Genomic DNA, 19566 nt, shown 5'->3' on the forward strand with positions numbered 1-19566 from the left:
CCAAGGACTCCACATCCATGCAAACACAGACTAAACCATGTAGAGTTCCTCCAGTAGAGTCAAAAATGAAATGTGTGAATGAGCGTTTTTTTTTCATTAGCCAGGTATTGCAGAAACTGGATTCACCACTGCTGCCCTCTGTAAAATTCCTCTCTTAAACAACACAGTGTTCTAAATAATCCTATTTGTACAACACCTAATAATGTGTACCAACATAAATGTGTACAGAAACTTACTGTGGCACTATAACATATACCCTGCATCTTTTTTTAACATGCCTCAGTTTCATTATACATTGAGCAGTGACTTCCTGACCAAGACCTTACCACCAGGTCAGAAGAGAGAAAACACACACAACGCATAAAGCTAAACCATTTTAGTGTCCAGAGGTAAGAATATCTGTTTTCACTACCTACATTGTAAACTATTTAAAAAGCATTTCTATATACAGTATGCACTGTGGTTTTAACTAGGCTATCTAACACAGAGAGAGTTTTTATTTATTGTCTTTTTATTTATATATCATTTCAGCTTTGATTTAGGTAGTTTTGTTTGTTTCAGTTTTGTGCTAATTTAGCAAAATAATAAGATGCACATTAATGTGTCTTCCCAATGATAAAAGGGGTAGTACTGGAATTTCAAAACTGCATAGGTCTAAAAATGTGGCCATTTTGTTTCTTTGGAAGAGTAAATTAAGCAAAGTAAATGGTCAATTTAATTTTGAGCCCATAAAATACATTTCTTACTTTGACTAATGTTTTTATCAATCAATGTACAGCATTTCTATGAGTCACTTTAGTTGCACATTATTGAGAATGATCATGTCAGCAGTTTACAGTTACTGTGGCATGGATGAGTACACAATTTTGAAGTGCTGAAACACAAATGTGAAATGTGCACAGGAAGAAAGCAACAAAAATGAATGTTGGGTTTGACAGCAGTCTCGAAATACCTGTGAAGTTAAATTTGGTGAAGGAGATACTGCCAGACGAACAGCAGAACAATTCTTGATTGTCTCTCAGGTTTGTCTCCGGTTTGTCTCCCAGGTTTGTTTACATACAGTACTATGGGTGAAGGGGCCTTCGGCTGCTACACCCCAGAGCTCTGGAATTAAATCCCCAAGGGTGTCCGAGGAGTCACCTTTACTGAGCACTTTCAAATCCAGGCTCAAAACCCTCTTCTCCAGAAAGCCCTTTATTTAACTGGTGTCTGCTCCTTGCATCTTCTACTGCATTTCTGATCCATTTGTGGCTCCTTCTGCTTATTTTATCTCCTATCTCTGTTAACTGTGGGTTTTATTCTTCATTTTAACTGGTTGTTTTTTTACTTTTCCTGTGAAACGCTTTGTGAAGTTAATTTTAAAAGTGTGTATTTCTTCCAGCAACCTCATTTATTGCATCTAATGCAGAGAAAGGCCGAGCTATTTAGTTTTGGTGAGACAGGAAGGTAACTGGCAGACCGTGTCAGGGAACATGTCAGAGCTGTGAAGATCGAAGATCTTTCCAAACAATACAGCTCCCCATTTCACCTCTAATGGCAACAGTCTTGCTGATCTCTATATCTGCATCCTGGCAGAGGGATATTGGAACTCCTATTTGGAACTCCTATGCAGAAAGACATCCAAAAACAAACAATTATCCTGAAACTTGGATCACAGCTTTCCCCTTTCCCCTTCCTCAATGACAGACTCATCTCCTTCTTAATCCTCTCTATTCATTTGCAGATTTTGGCTTCACACTTCTCCAGTTCTCCCTGAATTTGGACACTCCTTCTCATCTGTTATACTGTATGCCCATTTCCTCACTGTTCCTCACCCTTTCTTACTTACTCTGTCTTTTGTTCTTCCAAGCTTAATTTCTCTGCTGTTTACCTCTCTCCCTCACACCCGAAGAAGGCTCCACAGCTGAAAAGCTGTATCTCTTTTCTTTCCCTTTCAGCATGGAATAAACCTTTTTTCTTTGCAGCTACATATTCGAACTTCTTCAATTAATTTGAAATTTGTTAAGAAAAATAAAGTTTAGTATTCTGAGAGGCCATGACTGACTCCTGGCAAGAGCAGAGCTGAACGAATTCCAGAAACTGCCTGGCATGATCAGAGATGCTATTGTTTAAGATGTTGTCAGACATTTGATACAAGAATTGAGAAGATGGTCGAGATATTTCAGAACCAGCATTTCATTACAAGTACAATTCAATACCAGTTAAAGACGAGAGCAGGCAATGAGACAGCCTAGCTCAGATTATTTCGGTACCTAGATTTTAGGATTTTATCCATCTGGCTAGGTAGTGTGTTCAGGATCCCACAACCCTTAGTGTAAAAACTGCCCCCTGTTGTTAGTTTCAAAGGCACTTCCACTTTAGAGAGCTTATGGTGTAAGCCACACGGGATGTGGCTGGAGTTCCTTCTGCATCAGTGACCACCATTTTGAGTAATCTCAGTGGATGGCCCTGTTACAACAATCTGAACAGCACTGAACAGTGACAGAACAAGAGACAATCTTCCTCTCCCTACTCTGTCTATAACAGGACCTTCTTGCTGAGAAGTACTGAGCCTGCAAAGAGTACAATGTCATGTCAACCACATGTAGCGCAGAGGACATGTGTCCTGTAGCCTATAGAAAATGATGTAAGTGGGCCAAATGGCACCATTTCATTTGTAACCTTTTTGTGCTTTGACTTTACTCGTGGAGTGGCAGTCTCTTTCTTCTTTATGTTTGTATAGACATAGTCCTCTCTTTGCTCTCATTGACCCCATCTTCTGCTTTCTTTCTTCCTCAGTTATGTGGGCAGACTTGTCATGGTTTCTCTCATGTTGTTTAACAATGTACTTGTTTAATGTATAAAGCTTAGGTTTTCCCCTTCTTGTTTTGGTGTAGCATTTACAAATGAGCAATTTAAAAAAGGAGAAAAGAACTGAGACGACATTACTTGTGCATGCGTAGGTCGATATCCTTGAATGACTTGGCAAAAGGAAAATCGCTAGTGGAAATTAGTACCTACAGTATATATTTTTAAGAGACCCCGCATGCTATGTGCTCAGTTATTGGTTGATCACAATCTTGATATTTGTATTTTCCTGTTTTTTTCTTTGCAGATTTCTCTTCAACTCTGCTGAAGACCTGTTAGGCGCTTCATAGAGCACTGTATCCATCTTTGAATTTACTGTGAAGTCTCAAACTCTGCACCTTCTTGCATTCAAAGAAAATGAGCAACAGAAATAACTCCAGCTTCTGTGACAATATCGATTTCTCCTCTGACACACTCTTCCTCTCCTTGTTGTACAGCTGTGTCTTCTGCGTTGGGCTTCCCTTTAATTGTCTTGCTCTTTTTGGCCTCCACAGCCTCCTGAAGGCTGGGGACATCCTCCCTGTGTTTGTCATCAACCTGCTCCTCTCTGATCTCCTCCAAATTTTAACCTTACCTCTTTGGATTGACTACTTCAGCAATGACCACAAGTGGCGTTTTGGGGAGGCTGCCTGCAGAGTCATTGGCTGCATTTTCTGGATCAGCCTTTTTGTCAGCATCTTCTTCATGTGCTGCATTTTCCTGGAGAGGTACATGGCAGTTACACATCCTTTGTTGTTTCAAAAGCACATCAGGGTCAGGAACTCTTGTATCTTCTGTGCTTTCCTGTGGGTGTTTGTCACTATCTGCAGCTCTGTAGGCATTGGCCTCGGCTTTGAAAGTGCACCTCTTGATCACTGCATGGAAACCTACCCAACCGAGAAAGACTTTGCACAGTTCCAGCTTATTGCCATGACTATCACCTTTGTCCTGCCATTGTGTTTTCTTTTGTCTATCTACCGGGGCATTCAGAAGAATATTGTTAATGTGACATCCATACGGGACAAGGAGAAGAGAAAAATCCTGCTCATGCTAACTCTCATCATAGTTATGTTTGTGCTGGTGTTTGGGCCCTTCCATTTCATGTGCTATGTAGCCTACATTGGGATACTCACACTCCAGGACAGTTGTGATTACGAATCCAGAATCTTCATTTATTTCCAGGTGGCTATGGGATTACTCAGCCTAAACAGTGTGCTAGACCCAGTAATGTATATATTTGTACGGAAGGACCTGAGGAAAAAGTTAATCACCATTTTCTCCTTTTTGCAAAAGAAAGAAGCCCAGAATGCAACAGCTGGGGCCACGTCTATCTCACTCAGACCTGGAGGAACACAGCACCAGGTGGCCAGCTCTCATGTCTGATGAGAAGAATCTGGGTCTTTACAGCCCCGCTGAGAGCTTTCATCTGGCTAAAGTGTTTTCCAAGGAAAAGCTTTTTTTCAATCATTGGCTCAAGTAAAGAGTTGGGTTTCATGGGAACTTTTTACAAAGTGGGACTGTGTCTTCTGTGCATCAAAAAATGACATTCATCTCCATGGTAAAATGTGATGGCTTTCTTTGTGTATAGATTGAAACTGCTTTGAGGTTTCCTGTCCTAATATGGTTTTCTGTTTGTGGGTTTTCATTTTTTTATTTGAAATGTTCATAAAATGCGCTTAAGCAGACAAAAAAAGCGAATACGTATTTTATTTTCAAATGTTTTTTAGTGTTATGATACTTTGTAATACACTACCTTGGAGAGTTTTTTAATACCACGGTTTTAATAACAGGCAAGTTGTGCACTCCCTGAGTCATTCTGAGATAAACACTTGGGTTGTGAAAAAGATAAACTCATTTTAGGAAGCAGAAGCATGAATGTTTGTTACAGAGTACGTTTTTATAGTAAACATAGTATACAATTCTGTTTGCACCATTGTACTTTCTGAGAATATGGTTTGCAGAATGTGTTGTGGTCTACTAGGCTTGAGAGGTGTCATTTTTTAGGTACACTGCAAGCAGGAAATGACAATCTTAATACATCAAACTTTGGTATCCTGCAAAAACAACTACTACAAATTACTTCAAATCACATTGGATTCAATGTCATCGTCTTTTTGTTGGTGAAGTCTGTGTATGACAAGAGCAAAGGCCAGCTGTTTGGTGAGTCTATTGTTGTCTATTCCAATATAGTTTCACTTAATTGCTTTTGAGTGATTCCTGAAGTTATCACCTGTTATAAGGTTATGACTAAGCTTAGTGTGAAGGTTAGTCTTAGAAAATCCCAACGGTACCACTCCTTTAAAAGCGAAGATATAACTTACTGTACAGTCCAATGGATGTGGGAGAGCTGTGAAAACAAATTGCACTAAGGATGTGCTCAGTAGGTTCCTCGTGAAACTACTTTAGCCTTTGTACATTAAAATATAAACCATACTGTAGCAGGTTAACGTTTGGCAGAGACAACCCGGGTTTACAGCGGTCGTATCTTCAGGAGAGGCAGGAGACCATGCGGTTGCCTAGGAAACGAAAAAACTCCGAAGGAAACACAGTCAACTGTGTGTGTTCGTGCCAGAATGGAGCAGCAGCTAGGAAGACTTCCTATTTTCTTATTACCTCTTTGGTTTGGGAGTAGCGCTTTCTGTACATCAAAAGTCATTTCTTTGTACATCACGGTGCCAACCTCAGTCACTCACGTTACAATACATATGTATGGTACATTACACATATTACTGAGGGTGGCACGGTGGCACTGTGTTAAGCATTGCTGCCTTGTAGCACTGAGGCCCTGGGTGCAATTCCAGGGGTGCGCTCTGTTTGGAGTTTATATGTTCTCCCCATTTTCACATGGGTTTCCTCCAGGTGCTCTGGATACCTCCCATAGTCCAAAGACATACCGGTAGGTTAATTGGCTTCTGGGAAAACTGGCCTTGGTGTGAGTGTGTGCCCCGAGATATACTGGTGTCCCATTCAGGGTGTAATCTGCCTTGAGCCTATTGCTTGCCAGGATAAAATTAGCCCCCATCCAAACCTGTACTGGATATACTGATTAGAAAACAAATGGATATATTCTAGTAGAAATAAACTAGACAGATTAATATTTCTAATATATTTTTTGGACTAGTAATATTTGAATGAAGGAACAAGTAAAGGTTTATTCCATGCTAAGAAGAAAAGAAACAACGTTTTGGCTGTGGAGCCTTCTTCGGCTATGGTAATGTTAGAATTAAGTCGATCATAAAGACACACAACATAATTTTTCGCAGGACACCGACGATGAGTTGCTGTGCACAAAATGATCAGCTAAAAAACATCAAAATAAAGTATTTTTTCTTTGTGAGATTTAGAACCGCCATTACGAGAAGAAAACTGAAGTTCACTCGTGACATTTTTCAAAATTAGAGCTTTAATAGAGATGGCATTACAGAAAAAAAAAACAATTATCAAAGCAAAGAAACATTACGTGCCACTCTTCTCCAATATTATAAACTGCATACAATCATATAAATTAGCAATACGTTTAAATATCTAAAGCCCAGGGGGCTCCATTATTCACTTGGTTCTGTACAGGTTTTAAAGAAGTATTTCACAGCTCGCCATCACTAGAAAACAGTAATGCAAACTTTGGCAGCAGCAGCTGCGTACACCTCTGTTATCTTCTAGATATTATATACATTTTGGATAAAAGAAAAAAAAATCAAAAACAAAAAGTTCCACACCAACATCCTCAAAAGATGACATACAAACTTATCAATATGATGATAAAAAAGTTGGTTGGCTATGTTACTTAAAAAAGATTTAACATAGAAATAACTGCTGTCAATAGTGAGTGCTGGTGTATTAGGTTTATCAGGTTACTTGAGACCAAGAAAAAGCCCTATATTGTCTCTAAGTTTCTTTCTAGCTTTTGCACTGTGTCAGTGTTTCTATATACGGTATTGGCACCCTTCCCAGACAGCTACATTTATTTCTGCACATGCCTTCAGCCTCTCCATAGCAGTGCTATTTGTCTCACTCAAGTTAATGGCCGAGAGAGCAAAAGGTAGGCATTGATTCCTCAGGTAGGCATTGATTGAGACCACATTTCAGAAGTAGATTTGCTTTGCGTCTCCTGGCACTTGTTCCATGGGGCAGTAAGGACATTTCAACCTAGAATGATAAAAAAAAACAAAAAAAGATTTTATGACTGCATTTACTGTCATAATATAGGTGCCGTACACATTAGCTGTTTGCCAGTTTTACATCACATACAGTCGTGGCAATCATTGGTTCACTTCTTTTTCACCTGTCAGAAGGAAAAACTCACTATTGTTGTAATAACCACACTGTTACAGTCTTTTACATTTTATGACATCAGGTACTATGTGTAGTAGACACATTTGTCATTAAGATCGTTTACAGGAGTCAGAAAATGTTGTATATTGCATAGTCAGAATGTCTGGACCATGCAATATACAACACAGTGTCCTGAAAATCTGACCAAGTCAGAGTGTCAGACAAAGGATAATGTCAACGTGTCCGTATTGCCAAAGATTGTACTGCTCTTACGGACTGAACTTAATCTGAACACTGTAGTCTGTCCACAGATTGTGCAAACAATGAACAATAACTCTGAGGCAGCACCAAAAGAATACCAAAGTTATCACCTGTTACGGTTTTGAGGTTTATGGTTGCACATGCTGTGCATTTCAGCAGAGCAGGGTGGAGTCTTTAACGAAACCACATATTGAAATGCAGCAAGCTGCAAAAACAGAAACCCATTCACAATAAAAATAACACATTTTTACAATCCTGGTGTTAGTTGCAATACCAGGTCTATATTACGCCTCAAAAATGATGCACACAGATCTATGTCAGAACGATTCCTAAAAAAGAAATATTTAGATTGTGCATTTGCTAAAACCGAACACCTGTTTACATTCAATAATCAAGCTGCCAATGACACACAACAGTTTTCTTTTCTGAATACACTAAAAGATTCACAATACAATGGAGAGTCAAACAACTGCATGCAGTTTGAGTAAAGTATAATAAAATAATCACTTTGACAGAGCACTAACAAAGCTCGAAAAGAAACTACTTATTTACTTTGAATTTCTTTTATATTTGTTGACGTGGGCTTTCATCTTTTCTAATAACAATGAGCTAATTGAATGTATATGTACTGGATGGTTCATGTTATGTATAGTATAGTTCCTACGCATTTATGCTGAAAGTACTGCAGTTTCACAGCACTCTTGTTATAGGAATTGTTACAGAAAAGGAACTTACTTGCTTCCATTGATCATTTTATTTAAAGCATCTCTGGAAATGATGTGGCCACACACCAGCTTCATAGGGGGATTACTATCTGTTGTCTGCTGTCGAAGAATAGGGCAGGCAAAGACCGAGTGATACCAGCATTTTTTACCCAGGTCAACTTCAATCTGTTTATGTAAGAGAAAAAAAAATCTTTAGGATGAAATCAACATCTTATTGTTAAGGGAGAGCTAATATTGCATTTCTACAGCTACATACTGAACGTCTCAATTCCCAATCAAGACTTTCGCAGTAGAGTGCTTGGCAGGCTTTTTCTACCCATCCTATACATTACACACTGCAAATATACTTTTTCAACCTCCACTGTGAAATTTATTTTAGGTTAACCACTAAATTATGAGTAGCCATAAATTATTTTATTATTAACCTTTCTTCTGTTTTTTTTAAAAACCTTCCTTCACAAATGTAATGGTGTCAAATGTACTTTCAAGACGACCGAGAGAGGAGGACAAAACGGTTACTTACAGGCAACTCATCCTTCTGGTTCCACACTCCTGTGCACTGCCTCTGTTCTATGACAGCTTTGATGTTAATGAGAGCTGGCAGAGCCACACAACCTGCTGAAAAACTAAAGCATAAAAGGGTACAACCCGGTCAGCCCCAGCAATCACTGCAGAGTCTCAAGTAAGGGGCAAAATACTACTAGAATTTCTCTTGCTTTGTTTTCCTCTGGCTGGCAGGGGTGCACGGTTATCTTCATCATGTTGTATTACGCGTTTGTTTCTCAACCAAGAGCCGTTGAGCCAAAAATAATCCATCCTTTCAGTCTTCTTTCATCATCTGTAAAGCTGGGTTTTAGGGTGTATGTATATATCGAGTGAGAGAGATACACATATTTGAAAGCATCTCCATATTCAAGCTAGATGTTAGAAGGGTAAATCTATTCTTCAACTATGACATCAGTTGCAAAGACTTTTACGAGATGAAAGATTTGACAGTGATGGTATGTCATTACTGGGTATGGGGTGACACTGTGTATTTAGGTATATCCCAGATACACATTCAAACACACAGGTGTAGCCAGCATGGCACAATCTGGCAACAAGAGGTTACTAGGACCCTCAGGTTCCACCCAATCAAAATTAAACACCAGCCGCTCCCTCCATTGATTATAAGCACCTGTAATCAACTCAGACAGCTGTCGATCCTGCCACAGGGCTGGCGTAAGCGCTTGACTGATCACACTTCAACAGGCAGCAATGCTGAATGGAAAAACCCCAACATGGCCTTGTACCTTCAATATGCAGCGTTTCTCTGAACTGTTGTTCTTCATTGATGCGCACTCTCTCTCCTTCTTTCACGGAGGTCTGACAATTTTAACTGCCAGAACTCTGTGCCTTAAATGTACTCGCAGCACACGTTTCTTACCATGTGTGACTTGTCACACTTCTCGTCATTTCATAGTCAGGAGAAAACGAGTCTCTCAGTATTACATTCAGCCAGCTCAACAACGTTACACAATAAGTATGAAATTATACTTCCCCTTTCTGAAGAGCCTCAGCAGATAATTCTAGATTATAGAAGATTACAATTGAGCAGGTAATTATGAGATTTAGTGAGTACTTTGTGCTCAAAGTAATTCAAGCTGCAAGAATTTTTTTGGGACTTCCAGGACCCCTTGAAGTGCCTGGCAGTCAAGTTGAGACAGAACTATAACCAACTCTAAACAGTTAGATAGTATCATATTCAATACCAGGCTGCAGAAAGGTAGGACTGATCATATACTCCTGACCAAATTTACCACAAGAGGCTATTTACCTGTGATACTGTGGCAATGACACTACTGCTTATCATGGCTGAACTGTTAGCAGCAAGCAGTACAAGCTGTGGTACACCTTCACCAGTGCCACTGACAGAACTAACATCCAGTTAAACAAGGAGCATGCATCTATAAACAGCAGTCTATACATTTTCTCTCGACTTCTCCTACCTGACACTGAGAGGGGAATCCACTGAGAGGCCGAGCAGCGAGCAGGCGTCTCTGGTGAAAATGTCACAGATATCAGCCCACTGATTGGAGTCCAGCAAGTGAACGTAAGGAGAGTTCTCTATCCCCTGCCGCAAGTACACTAAACTGCCCATCAACACCTGGATGTCTGCGCAAAGGGAAGGAAAAATTAGAACACTGGTGGCTTGCTTTTTAATTCCTTTTGAAATGTCCCATTTGCTTTTCTCGACTCCTCCACCCAATTTTAAAATGGCTGAATCTTAAATCAACCCAGCCTACCTTTACAATATACTAGTTAAGGAGGTAAATCGTGTCCCACTACACAAGGAATCCCAGTCAGACCCAGATAATATAACAGCCCAAAAACAAAAGAACACCTTTCTGATGGTTGACAGCGAAGGGCTGGAAGTTTTTTGCATACTGCAGAGCCTCCTTCTGATTGACTGTGCCCCCCATTAAAAGGCTGATGAAGTACAACCTGTGCAGTTTGAATTCTAACGAGCTGTTCTGTGCCATGAGCATTTCCCTGTTATCCACCGCCCACCTGGAAGAGAATGAGATCGGTTAGAGGTGCCTATCACTTCTGGCAGTGCTAAAACCCCACACAAATGTGTCTGCGGCCACAGTATTTAATGACTCTCTGGAACTTCATCTGTGGTGCTCAAATCAATACTTGGAATCAGTTCCTATGGATTAATAGTTACTTGCATCTGCATTGTGCTTTTCATCCCATAGGATCCCAAAGTGGTTCATGTTCACATACAGATGGAGACCCCCTTTATCCACTTAAGTAGCGCAGCAGACTCCCCAGCAGCCAGTATAAGGTAGCAGCCCCACCCAACACCCAGTCAGGAAGAGAAGTAATTGCTTCCCCTAATGGATTAAAGGGGGAATTTAAGGAGCTAGATCCTGGAAGCCCAAAGAAAAATTTAGCCAGGAGACCTGATTTAATACCTCTGCTCTTTTGAACTGTGCTACAGGATTGTCAATGACCAAGTCGTGAAACCAAGGTCCAGACTACTCACCCAAAGGACATTACCTTCTACAGTAATGTGTTCCCAGCCTCTATATCGGGGAACTGGTTAGGAAATTCTGGTCCAGAAGGAAGAGTGAAACCTTCTGATCTATCAACACCACTTACGGCAACCTGATTTTCTTTAGAAACCTTGCATTCCAGTACTAACTGAGCTTAAACTTAACTTAGCTTCTGACACCTGGTTACAAAGGAGTAACACTGCTTTGTTATTAAATTTAATTTTACACATGCTCAGAATGATACTCGAGTAGTTTTTAATCCTTACATGATGGTGTATTTAATCTGACAGTGGATAGAACAAGGATTGAGCATAAGTAACAGTAAAGCTTACTCTAATGCAGGTCTTAAATCTCTGAGTTTAAGTGCTTCTAGGATTCTGTTTAATTCTACAAAAGGTTCCTTTTGACTTGGGTCAATGCAAAGTCCAGCTTCCTGAAAATGAAGAGATAGGCATAGGATTACAATCTTCATTTTTTTTAAATCTCCACAAATTAACAAGGAAACAAATCTATAAAAAAGACTGCATATTCAGAAATTAATGGGCTATCATCTCAAGGCACTTATCACTAAAACCTTAAACCCATAAACCTTTCAACAGTCTCTGATAAACAACCCCACTTTACTTTATTATTTAACTGTTTATGTATGTTCATTTTCACAGCTGGTGGATTTTCAGAACTGAAGGAGAGAGACTATGGATTATATTAAGGCTTAATTGTGCGTTAGTTTCAATTGACTGCGTCAAAGCACTGAAACAGAGGGCATTCCTCACAGAGTTTTGCAGAAAAAAAAACATCCCTGCTTTTACACTACAGTCCTAAAAGAATTTTACAGTTACGGAAACAATGGCAGGAACAATTGTGATGCACGCCTACTGCATACCTTTGAGATTAAAAAAGGGAAGCAAGTTAAAGCAAAACAACCGGATACTCAACTTGTCAACCACCCTCGTTCCATGTTACTATCTGCTTGGTAGATAAAGCGAGGACAAATGATAGTATTAATAAAGAAATGAATGTGTCACAAGATCTCACCCTCTTGAGTGATCATGTCGTCTGATGAAGCTACATTTAAGAACTACCAAACTAGGCAATTATGGCTCAAGCTTTGCAAGCTCTACTTCACATCCCTTACCCCTGCTCAGGAGGGACTGCTGTTTCTCAGCTGAGGTGAACCATTCCTTACCTACAGAAACAACAGAGCCAACTTAGCTTTCCTTCTTGGTTCCTGGGTATCAATGCAGCAATTTATGGGCAGCATGGCGGCTCCCCCTAGACATCAGGCACTGGGGTGGTTTCGCAAAGCATGTCAGTACGGTCTCCAGGGATGGCAATACCAAAAGCACTGAGCAGGACAGCTCTCCACTAGACTGCGGAGAGGCAGACTTGCTGCCCGAATGGGCCGAGCCAGTTCTGAAGTCCATGGAACAGAACCACTAAAAAGCCACTACGCAATGCTCCTCCAATGCACTGTACCTGGTCTAGTACAGCAGCCAGTTCAATACCACTGGAGTTCAACCGGTGCTCTTTTTATTTTGTCAACTTCGCCTTGTTATTGGTTGCTGGAAACGAATATCCTGAGTGTACGAAAATGGGTTTGAGGTTGCATAATGTAGGCCTGCAAGGATTGGGGGGGAAAAAAAAGGCTGGCGTGCCAACATAAGCGCGATAGCGTGCGAGCACGCTGGGCGAAAGAGACAAAAACAACGGCCTTTTCTACCTGACACAGCTCCTCGGCCACATCCAGCATGCCTTGCCTGAAGAAGTGCTCCACCAGGACCTCGCTGAGGATCCTCTGGCTCTCCGACTGCCAGCAGCCCTCGATGCCCACGCTGCTGATATCCGAGTCCAGATTCTGACGCCAAGAGGAGGACACGAACACACTCAGTCTTCCCCAGACGATTTCTCAAAATACCAGTAAACGTACAAAAGCTCTCTGAGCGCAGCACAGTTATAATCTTTAGAAATCTCTATATGAACACAAACGAATCTATGTGGAATAAAACTATTATAATGATGTTAAAAGCCAAATTTCTCACTTCCAGTCACCACAGAACCTTACATCCACTAATTCGGACATAGTTCAGCAGCTTGGATGAAATCACAAACCCAAATTTTTCAAGAGCGTTTAGATTTCTTCAGTTGTTAAAATGACAAAAACGCCGACAGATGTCTTTTCAGCTTGGTTTAAAAAGGGCACAGTACAATGATGACTTAGTGTTAATCTTTTCTAAAGTACTTTAAGGAAGAGCGTCAGATCTCTACGGAAATAAAGTGGGAGAAACTGCGGAAAAGAAAAATCAATACTCCAAAGTAGGAAAAAAAACATTGAAAATGAGCTGACAGGCATTATTTGGATCCTGGCAAATAACCAGCCCAGAATTTCAGGTGTAGTTGGTTCAAAATGAATTCAAAGTGTCGAGCGCCTGGAGGCCTACCCACCTACTACGCCTACTACCTCTGTAACAATCACTGCTTTCCTCCAGCCTAAATTTCCAGCCTTGTTGTTAGCTCCCTGTCACCTCCACACTTTGCTTTTTAGACAGTTTTGGATAGTTAAAATCAGCAAGGAATCAATACTCCCAAGCTCAGGCAGCCATGCATATATATCCTTCTATTTGTACTGGGAGTGTCTTTTCATGGCATGCTTATGCAGAGTAGTGCCGACGTCTGGCAAAAAAGGGGAAGATTGATCAAGTATCTAACTCTGTCCTGCTATAGGGATGCAAAGCACTTAACCAATATTTTAGAAATATAAAAGCACATTGGCTACACATTAAATCCATAAGAGCTGGACATGCACAACACCCATGAAGGCTAATGACAGACAGCGCCATCTAGTGGTTATTCTTTTACTAGTGCAACTTCACTCTGTGCCCAGAGCTCGATAGTTTATTACTATTACTCTGATTTCCTTTAATTCAAAAGATTAGAGAACCACAAATTAGATAAAAAACACCTACCACAAACTACACAATAAGCGTTAACGACACACGCGATCTACGACTGTCAGGGCATATTGTTCAATCTAAATTTAAATGTGTCAGGTTTCGTATTCCATGCAGAAAAAATGACTTGTGTTGCACCCTTCCCTGTTTCCCAGGTCTCTCGATAAAACAGCTTTTGAAAGAGGCTTCCACAAACTGATCGAGAAGACATAACAAGGCGACGTGTATCATTTTTGTTGAATATAAACAAAACAGGAGGACAACTACTGCAGTTATCAAAACAAAGTGAAAAAAACAGCAGTTTAAAACAGAGACTGGAGATTCTGGAACGGCCCAACCAGTAAAGGCAGTTCTGCAGTCCAGGCACCACTACTCCAATCTAGATTACTGCCTTTAGTCGACTGTGACCGGGATTCCAAGAAAGCAGTGAAGCACTGAAAATTAGAAGCTTTAATTGTACATTTCAAAAAGAAGCATACAAGGGCCTCGTCACTCCTATGGTAGTTTGAGTATGTTAACAGTTCCAAACTAGGAGGGGACTTCAAAATGTGAAAAAAAAACCACTCACCTTATCAATAGCCTTTCCTACTCGGGAAACACTACTGTGAATGTCCTTGTGGTCTGAGGCCAACTTTTGAACAGTGTCTTTTATCCTTTTACAGCACTGGGACAGGACCAGGGACAGGGTCCCGGATAACTCCAATTCTTGATCTGAGGAGAACAAAACAAACACAGTGAGATGAGTGGCAGGCTAACCTTTGTATACACCTATCAAGTCCACAGGTAAGAAACTACTCATTGCACAGCCTTTAAAACTGCATGGTTTTTTCTTGCATTTTCACTTTTAACATTTTTTAACTTACCAAACAACAGTTGTGTTATATCGTGGGTTCAGAAAAGTAGATGAAGGGACCATATTACATTAAACAACAGGAATTAGGATATTGCAAAGAAACACATTGCGTTAGTAGGCCTGATTTGCTATTGTCATTATATACTATGACGGTCTAAACCACATAAAGATTTTATATTATGCTTTTCTAATTACAGATGGTAATGAAAAGACAGATCAATCTCATTAAGGCCAATACATTAAGGCCATTGCCTACAACAGAATGTAATCTCTCAAAACATACCTGAAAAGCACGGCTTTTAATATTAAGCAAACATCAAGGTTTTTTTCAGACCACAAAAAATAGAAACGTGCACAACAATTGTAATGTTTTAATCTAAATAAAACATTATAAAAAACGCAGATCATGCAGAACCTGCAGGATATCTGATCTGAAAGGATGTGCACCATTGTGTCACAGTAATGTCTTTTGTAAGAATCTGAAATGTGTGCCGTGGGATTGGAAATCAAAACAAAATAGTAGTAGTGTGTCAAATTATTTTCTCCCTTTGCACCTTTCTACTAAACGCTTTTTATTCTGAACAAACTGAACCAGTGTCTCTCAAAACGTGGCTGAGTAAAGATTAACTTCTACAGAAACGTGGAAAAAATTAAAAACCATCTCAGCTGCTGAGCCTTCTTCATGTATCCTCACACTTCAAGATGGCTCCAAGGCCAAAACGTTGCTCCTTCTTTCTGCTTTTCAACGTGGGATTAACCTTTTAACTCTTCCTCTGCAGACAACACACGCTGATGAGCTCCCCACTCAATTTTCTTTAAACACAATACATTAGTAGGTTTCTTGCACAAATACTGTTGACATCCATTAGCACTGGCATGCTGCCTTTGTTGATCTCTGTCTGTTCCTAAAGCAACCAACCCTGGGTGGCTCTAGGAACAGACAGAGCGGTTCATACAGTGCCTCCCATCCCCCAGAAAGAGGCATGCGTGATTGCTACATGTGCATGCACAACATGGAAAATGCTACTATTTCACAAAACAAAAAGCATTTGCAATGGCAATAAGGTATACACTACAGAAATATGCAAAGGAACAAGCAACAGGTTTATTCCATGCTGGAAAAAAGAAGAAAGAAAACACATCGTTTCGGCCATGGAGCCTTTTTCTTCTTCTACATAAATATTATTTATATTTTAAAGAAAGTAATTAAAAAGTCATTTTAAAACAGTAGCAAAGGATAACTCCAGAATTATGTTTTGACCTTTCCATTGTTGTAAGCTTTTTCGTGTGGGGAAATTCTGGAATCCTCCCACAGTCCAATGACATACTGGTGGGTTAAACGGCTTCTGAGAAAACTGGCCCTGGTGTGGGTGTGTGTGTGTGTGTGTGTCTGCCCTGTGATGAGACTGTTGCGCCTCTTGCTTGCTGGGATAGGCTCTAGCTCCCCCATGACCCTGAACTGGAAGAAGGGGTTAGAAAATGGATGGATGGTATTCTGATTTTCATGCTGCCTAGAGGTGTACTCACTTAAGGAACCATGTGTCGACCTTCCCTGCAGGTCTGGACCTTTTGACAAAGAGAAGGCACACTTGCTTTTGGGCGCAGTACTGCAAAGGAGACTCTATTACCCACTGCCTGGCCCTAGCTTATTTTATTTAAAGATGGCGTTTTGAAATTTGAAGATTCAAATTCAAAGAGGACACTCCGTTTGGAGGGAGAGATAGTTATCTGTACCTGTATCTATTGAATGGAATTATATTAATGCTATATAACGTGTTGTATATGTTAGTACCACAATTCGTCTACGTTTCTATATTGATATCTTCAAATTATAAAAAAAGTTATACGGCCTCACAAATCAACGGGTAACTTTAATTATTCAAATAATTCTTCTCCATCACTTTGAAAACTCGGGAATTTTGTCTTTAGCTCTGCAGGGAATGGACACCTTCGTTTTGTGTTTAGGGACAGCAAAACAAAATATCAAAGATATAATTTAAAAAGTGCTGTACAGTACTGGGTCAGATAAGACAGACATTGTTGCTGAGGGGCTGCGAAAAAATAATTCCTGTTCAGAACTAAAACTGAACGGGGTACCAAGATAGACACGTCCACAACTCTATATATAATAAACACCCTCTCTTCATCCCAAGAACTATTATGCTTCGAAAACCTTTGGGGAAAAAGAACAAGGAAAAATCCCGGACGTTTTACGATATTTGAAAATTCCTCGGAGATTTAAGGACCAAAAAGGATGACATGTCACGGCATGTCCATGAAAAATGGGCGTATAGCAGTCCAGGTATAACTGTAGCATAGCGATCCATTACGTAGCATATTAAAACGTCGTTCTTCAATTCATTATGGAAACAACACCTAATGATACGCAATAAAGCAACAGGTCTGGGGAAATAAGTATTTTCCCACGTGGCGCTTGTACGCTCCTGTACTAAACCTTTGCTCTTCGTGCTCTAAAAACACGACCATGTGATATGTTACAGTAGACTCCTGCGCAAAAAACGTTTTCTTCAAACTCACACGAACACATGTTAAATGAAAAGGGTGTCGCTAAAAGATAATTTGCACTAAACGTCTTTATTAAGAAGCCTAAGGTCTGTACCGAGTATTGAGCCACTACTATTTCCCCTGTACCAGAAGGAATAGAAACGATCAGTACAGTTAAGTAAAGCCACATACAACCATCAGTACACAGGACCTACCAATACAAAACACAAAGACGGCATGTTTTAAAAACACTTAAATGATAAGCACGCTTTTGACTTCTATCGGGTTGTCAGCGCTTCGTGGTTTCTTTTCAAAATGTTAACTAGTGGATCATATCCGCCACAATGTACAGTACCAGTACTACACTGTAGTTACTGTACCGTGTGTTTTGCTGCACTGAGACGAGACAAAATCGTGAACGCAGAAAACACGTGACTACTCACGGAGGCGAGAAACAAACAGGCCTAAACGAAACTGTGCGAAATCGCAATCCTGCGGAACTGGCACGTTTACAAAGCAATCGGACATCGAAGTTTTCTACACACCTAACCTGGCTGTAGGCCTTCGCCCATACAACTAAAACGGGTTGACCTTTTTTCATGGGTCTGGAAGATGAACTCACGACAGCTCGATAAACACAAAGATGACGTTCCACGTTTCCCTCATCAAAATATAAACTCACCGCCAGTCTGTATTATCTCGTGTTTCAGGCCACTGGTGTACTCGATCAGCTCTTCCAGTGTCCTATCGCAGTGCTGCCCGTAGCTCGAGAATTTCTGCAGCACTTTCTCCAGCTCCCGCTCCACATTAACACACTGATCCATGACGCTGCTCGTCTGCGCTACAGAAGTACAATCAGAATTTAAGAAAGGGAAAGACACGCAGCGCCAAACACGCACACGAAAAAAATCAAAACCAAAACACCTTCACCTCAACTTTGGCGTAAGCAGAATGTTTTTGTTTTTAATGGACCTGAACATTGACCCGATTTCCAAGGGCGACACCAACAGGCTGGCACACAGGGGGGGTGCAGAAAATATTAGGACCACGCGAAACATAACCAATTTTTCAGCATATACCTAAATGCAAAAATATTTCTACAGGAATAAGGTAGAATTTGTAGAAGCTTTAGTTACCCGCTGTTCTTAAGCAACACAGCACATTTTTATTAGTTATCACGTCCCCTGCTGTACCACGTGACAGGACCGAGCGAATCGCGTGACTGAGCGTAGCGGAACTTCCGTTTGACATCCCGAGTCCGCTCGGTCCGTGACTTGTGTTTGTTTACCAATTTACGAAACTTCGTAATAATGTTTACAAATCGAAGTTTGTGTCACATTTTGAATATAGCTCCCTTCATCAATTCAGCGTGTAGTCATATAGATTTTTTTATCCATTTATTAATTACCTACACGCACATTTTATTGACTGTTTGGCAGTAATATTATCGAACGTTACTCTGAAATCAGTGACGCAGCGAAGAGTTGCGCTGAGAATGTGGTTACACCAGAACTGCCACCGAATGCATTTAGCGCTCTGCACTTTGTGCATACTGATATTAATTTTGATCACATTGGTTTAAAGTTATATTTTGATGATTATTTTACGTTTGACTAGCCAATTATATTTCAAATTAGTACTTATTTTGGAGAAAGGGGACGAAAATTGAAGAGAAGATGTGAAGCTTTTTATATTTATAGTTTGTGAAAAATATACACCTTAGATTTAGCAAGATTTATTGAATAATTAACAAGTGCAGTGATACACGTCTAAGTCAAGAATCTTAAATATTTTGTAAATGAAAACTTGAAGTAATGTGTTATATACAATACTTTGCAAAAGTCTTTGACGTTTCAGATGCTGACAGGTTACAATGTATGTTAATAATAATAATAATAATTACACTTATATAGCATTTTTCTGGACACTCCACTCAAAGTGCTTTACAGGTAATGGGGACTCCCCTCCACCACCACCAGTATTTCAGTTACAACATTTAAAAAAAAAGACAATTACTAATTTATCTAGGCACTACTTACTGCAGAGCCCAATAAAAAGTATGTGCCTGACTGATGATGACTGTTGTGTCTCTGCAACGGATGTGGTGTATTAACTCATTGCATATATGACTATTA

The 19566-nt window shown here is 40.2% G+C and overlaps 2 protein-coding genes across 4 annotated transcripts; one reads left to right on the top strand and one right to left on the bottom strand.

Moving 5' to 3' along the window:
* Positions 1-321: 321 nt before the first annotated feature.
* LOC148678028 (G protein-coupled receptor 4-like) lies at positions 322-5178 on the top strand. The gene is made up of 2 exons (XM_088630752.1): positions 322-389; positions 3095-5178. The coding sequence occupies exon 2, from the start codon at positions 3205-3207 to the stop codon at positions 4207-4209; it is 1005 nt and encodes a 334-aa protein (XP_088486878.1). The 5' UTR covers positions 322-389; positions 3095-3204; the 3' UTR covers positions 4210-5178.
* Positions 5179-6211: 1033 nt separating this feature from the next.
* Positions 6212-18716, bottom strand: LOC148678029 (E3 ubiquitin-protein ligase RMND5A). 3 transcript variants are annotated; one of them, XM_088630786.1, is made up of 10 exons: positions 18568-18716; positions 18114-18272; positions 14642-14784; positions 12846-12980; positions 11458-11558; positions 10468-10634; positions 10073-10238; positions 8608-8710; positions 8095-8249; positions 6212-6972 (listed from the first exon to the last, which is right to left on the bottom strand). In XM_088630786.1, the coding sequence occupies exons 1-10, from the start codon at positions 18680-18682 to the stop codon at positions 6909-6911; spliced, it is 1308 nt and encodes a 435-aa protein (XP_088486912.1). In that variant the 5' UTR covers positions 18683-18716; the 3' UTR covers positions 6212-6908. The 3 variants fall into 3 exon arrangements, with proteins under 3 accessions (XP_088486912.1, XP_088486929.1, XP_088486920.1); XM_088630803.1 differs by lacking the exon at positions 18568-18716 and adding an exon at positions 18362-18510 and having other exon boundaries at positions 18114-18267; XM_088630794.1 differs by lacking the exon at positions 18568-18716 and adding an exon at positions 18362-18488.
* Between the last annotated feature and the right edge of the window lie 850 nt (positions 18717-19566).

Source organism: Lepisosteus platostomus, chromosome 1 (genome assembly GCF_059453375.1).
Source record: "Lepisosteus platostomus isolate fLepPlt1 chromosome 1, fLepPlt1.hap1, whole genome shotgun sequence".
Classification (NCBI taxonomy): Eukaryota; Metazoa; Chordata; class Actinopteri; order Semionotiformes; family Lepisosteidae; genus Lepisosteus; species Lepisosteus platostomus.

Bases quoted from the DNA above. Each gene is read 5' to 3' on its own strand.
- LOC148678028 (XM_088630752.1), top strand. From the start codon at position 3,205: ATGAGCAACAGAAATAACTCCAGCTTCTGTGACAATATCGATTTCTCC.
- LOC148678029 (XM_088630786.1), bottom strand. From the start codon at position 18,682: ATGTCAAACGGAAGTTCCGCTACGCTCAGTCACGCGATTCGCTCGGTC. The intron at 14,785-18,113 runs GTGAGTTTATAT...TGTTCTCCTCAG, and splicing joins CGAGATAATACAGACTGGCG to ATCAAGAATTGGAGTTATCC. The intron at 8,250-8,607 runs GTAAGTAACCGT...TTACATAAACAG, and splicing joins ACCAGAAGGATGAGTTGCCT to ATTGAAGTTGACCTGGGTAA.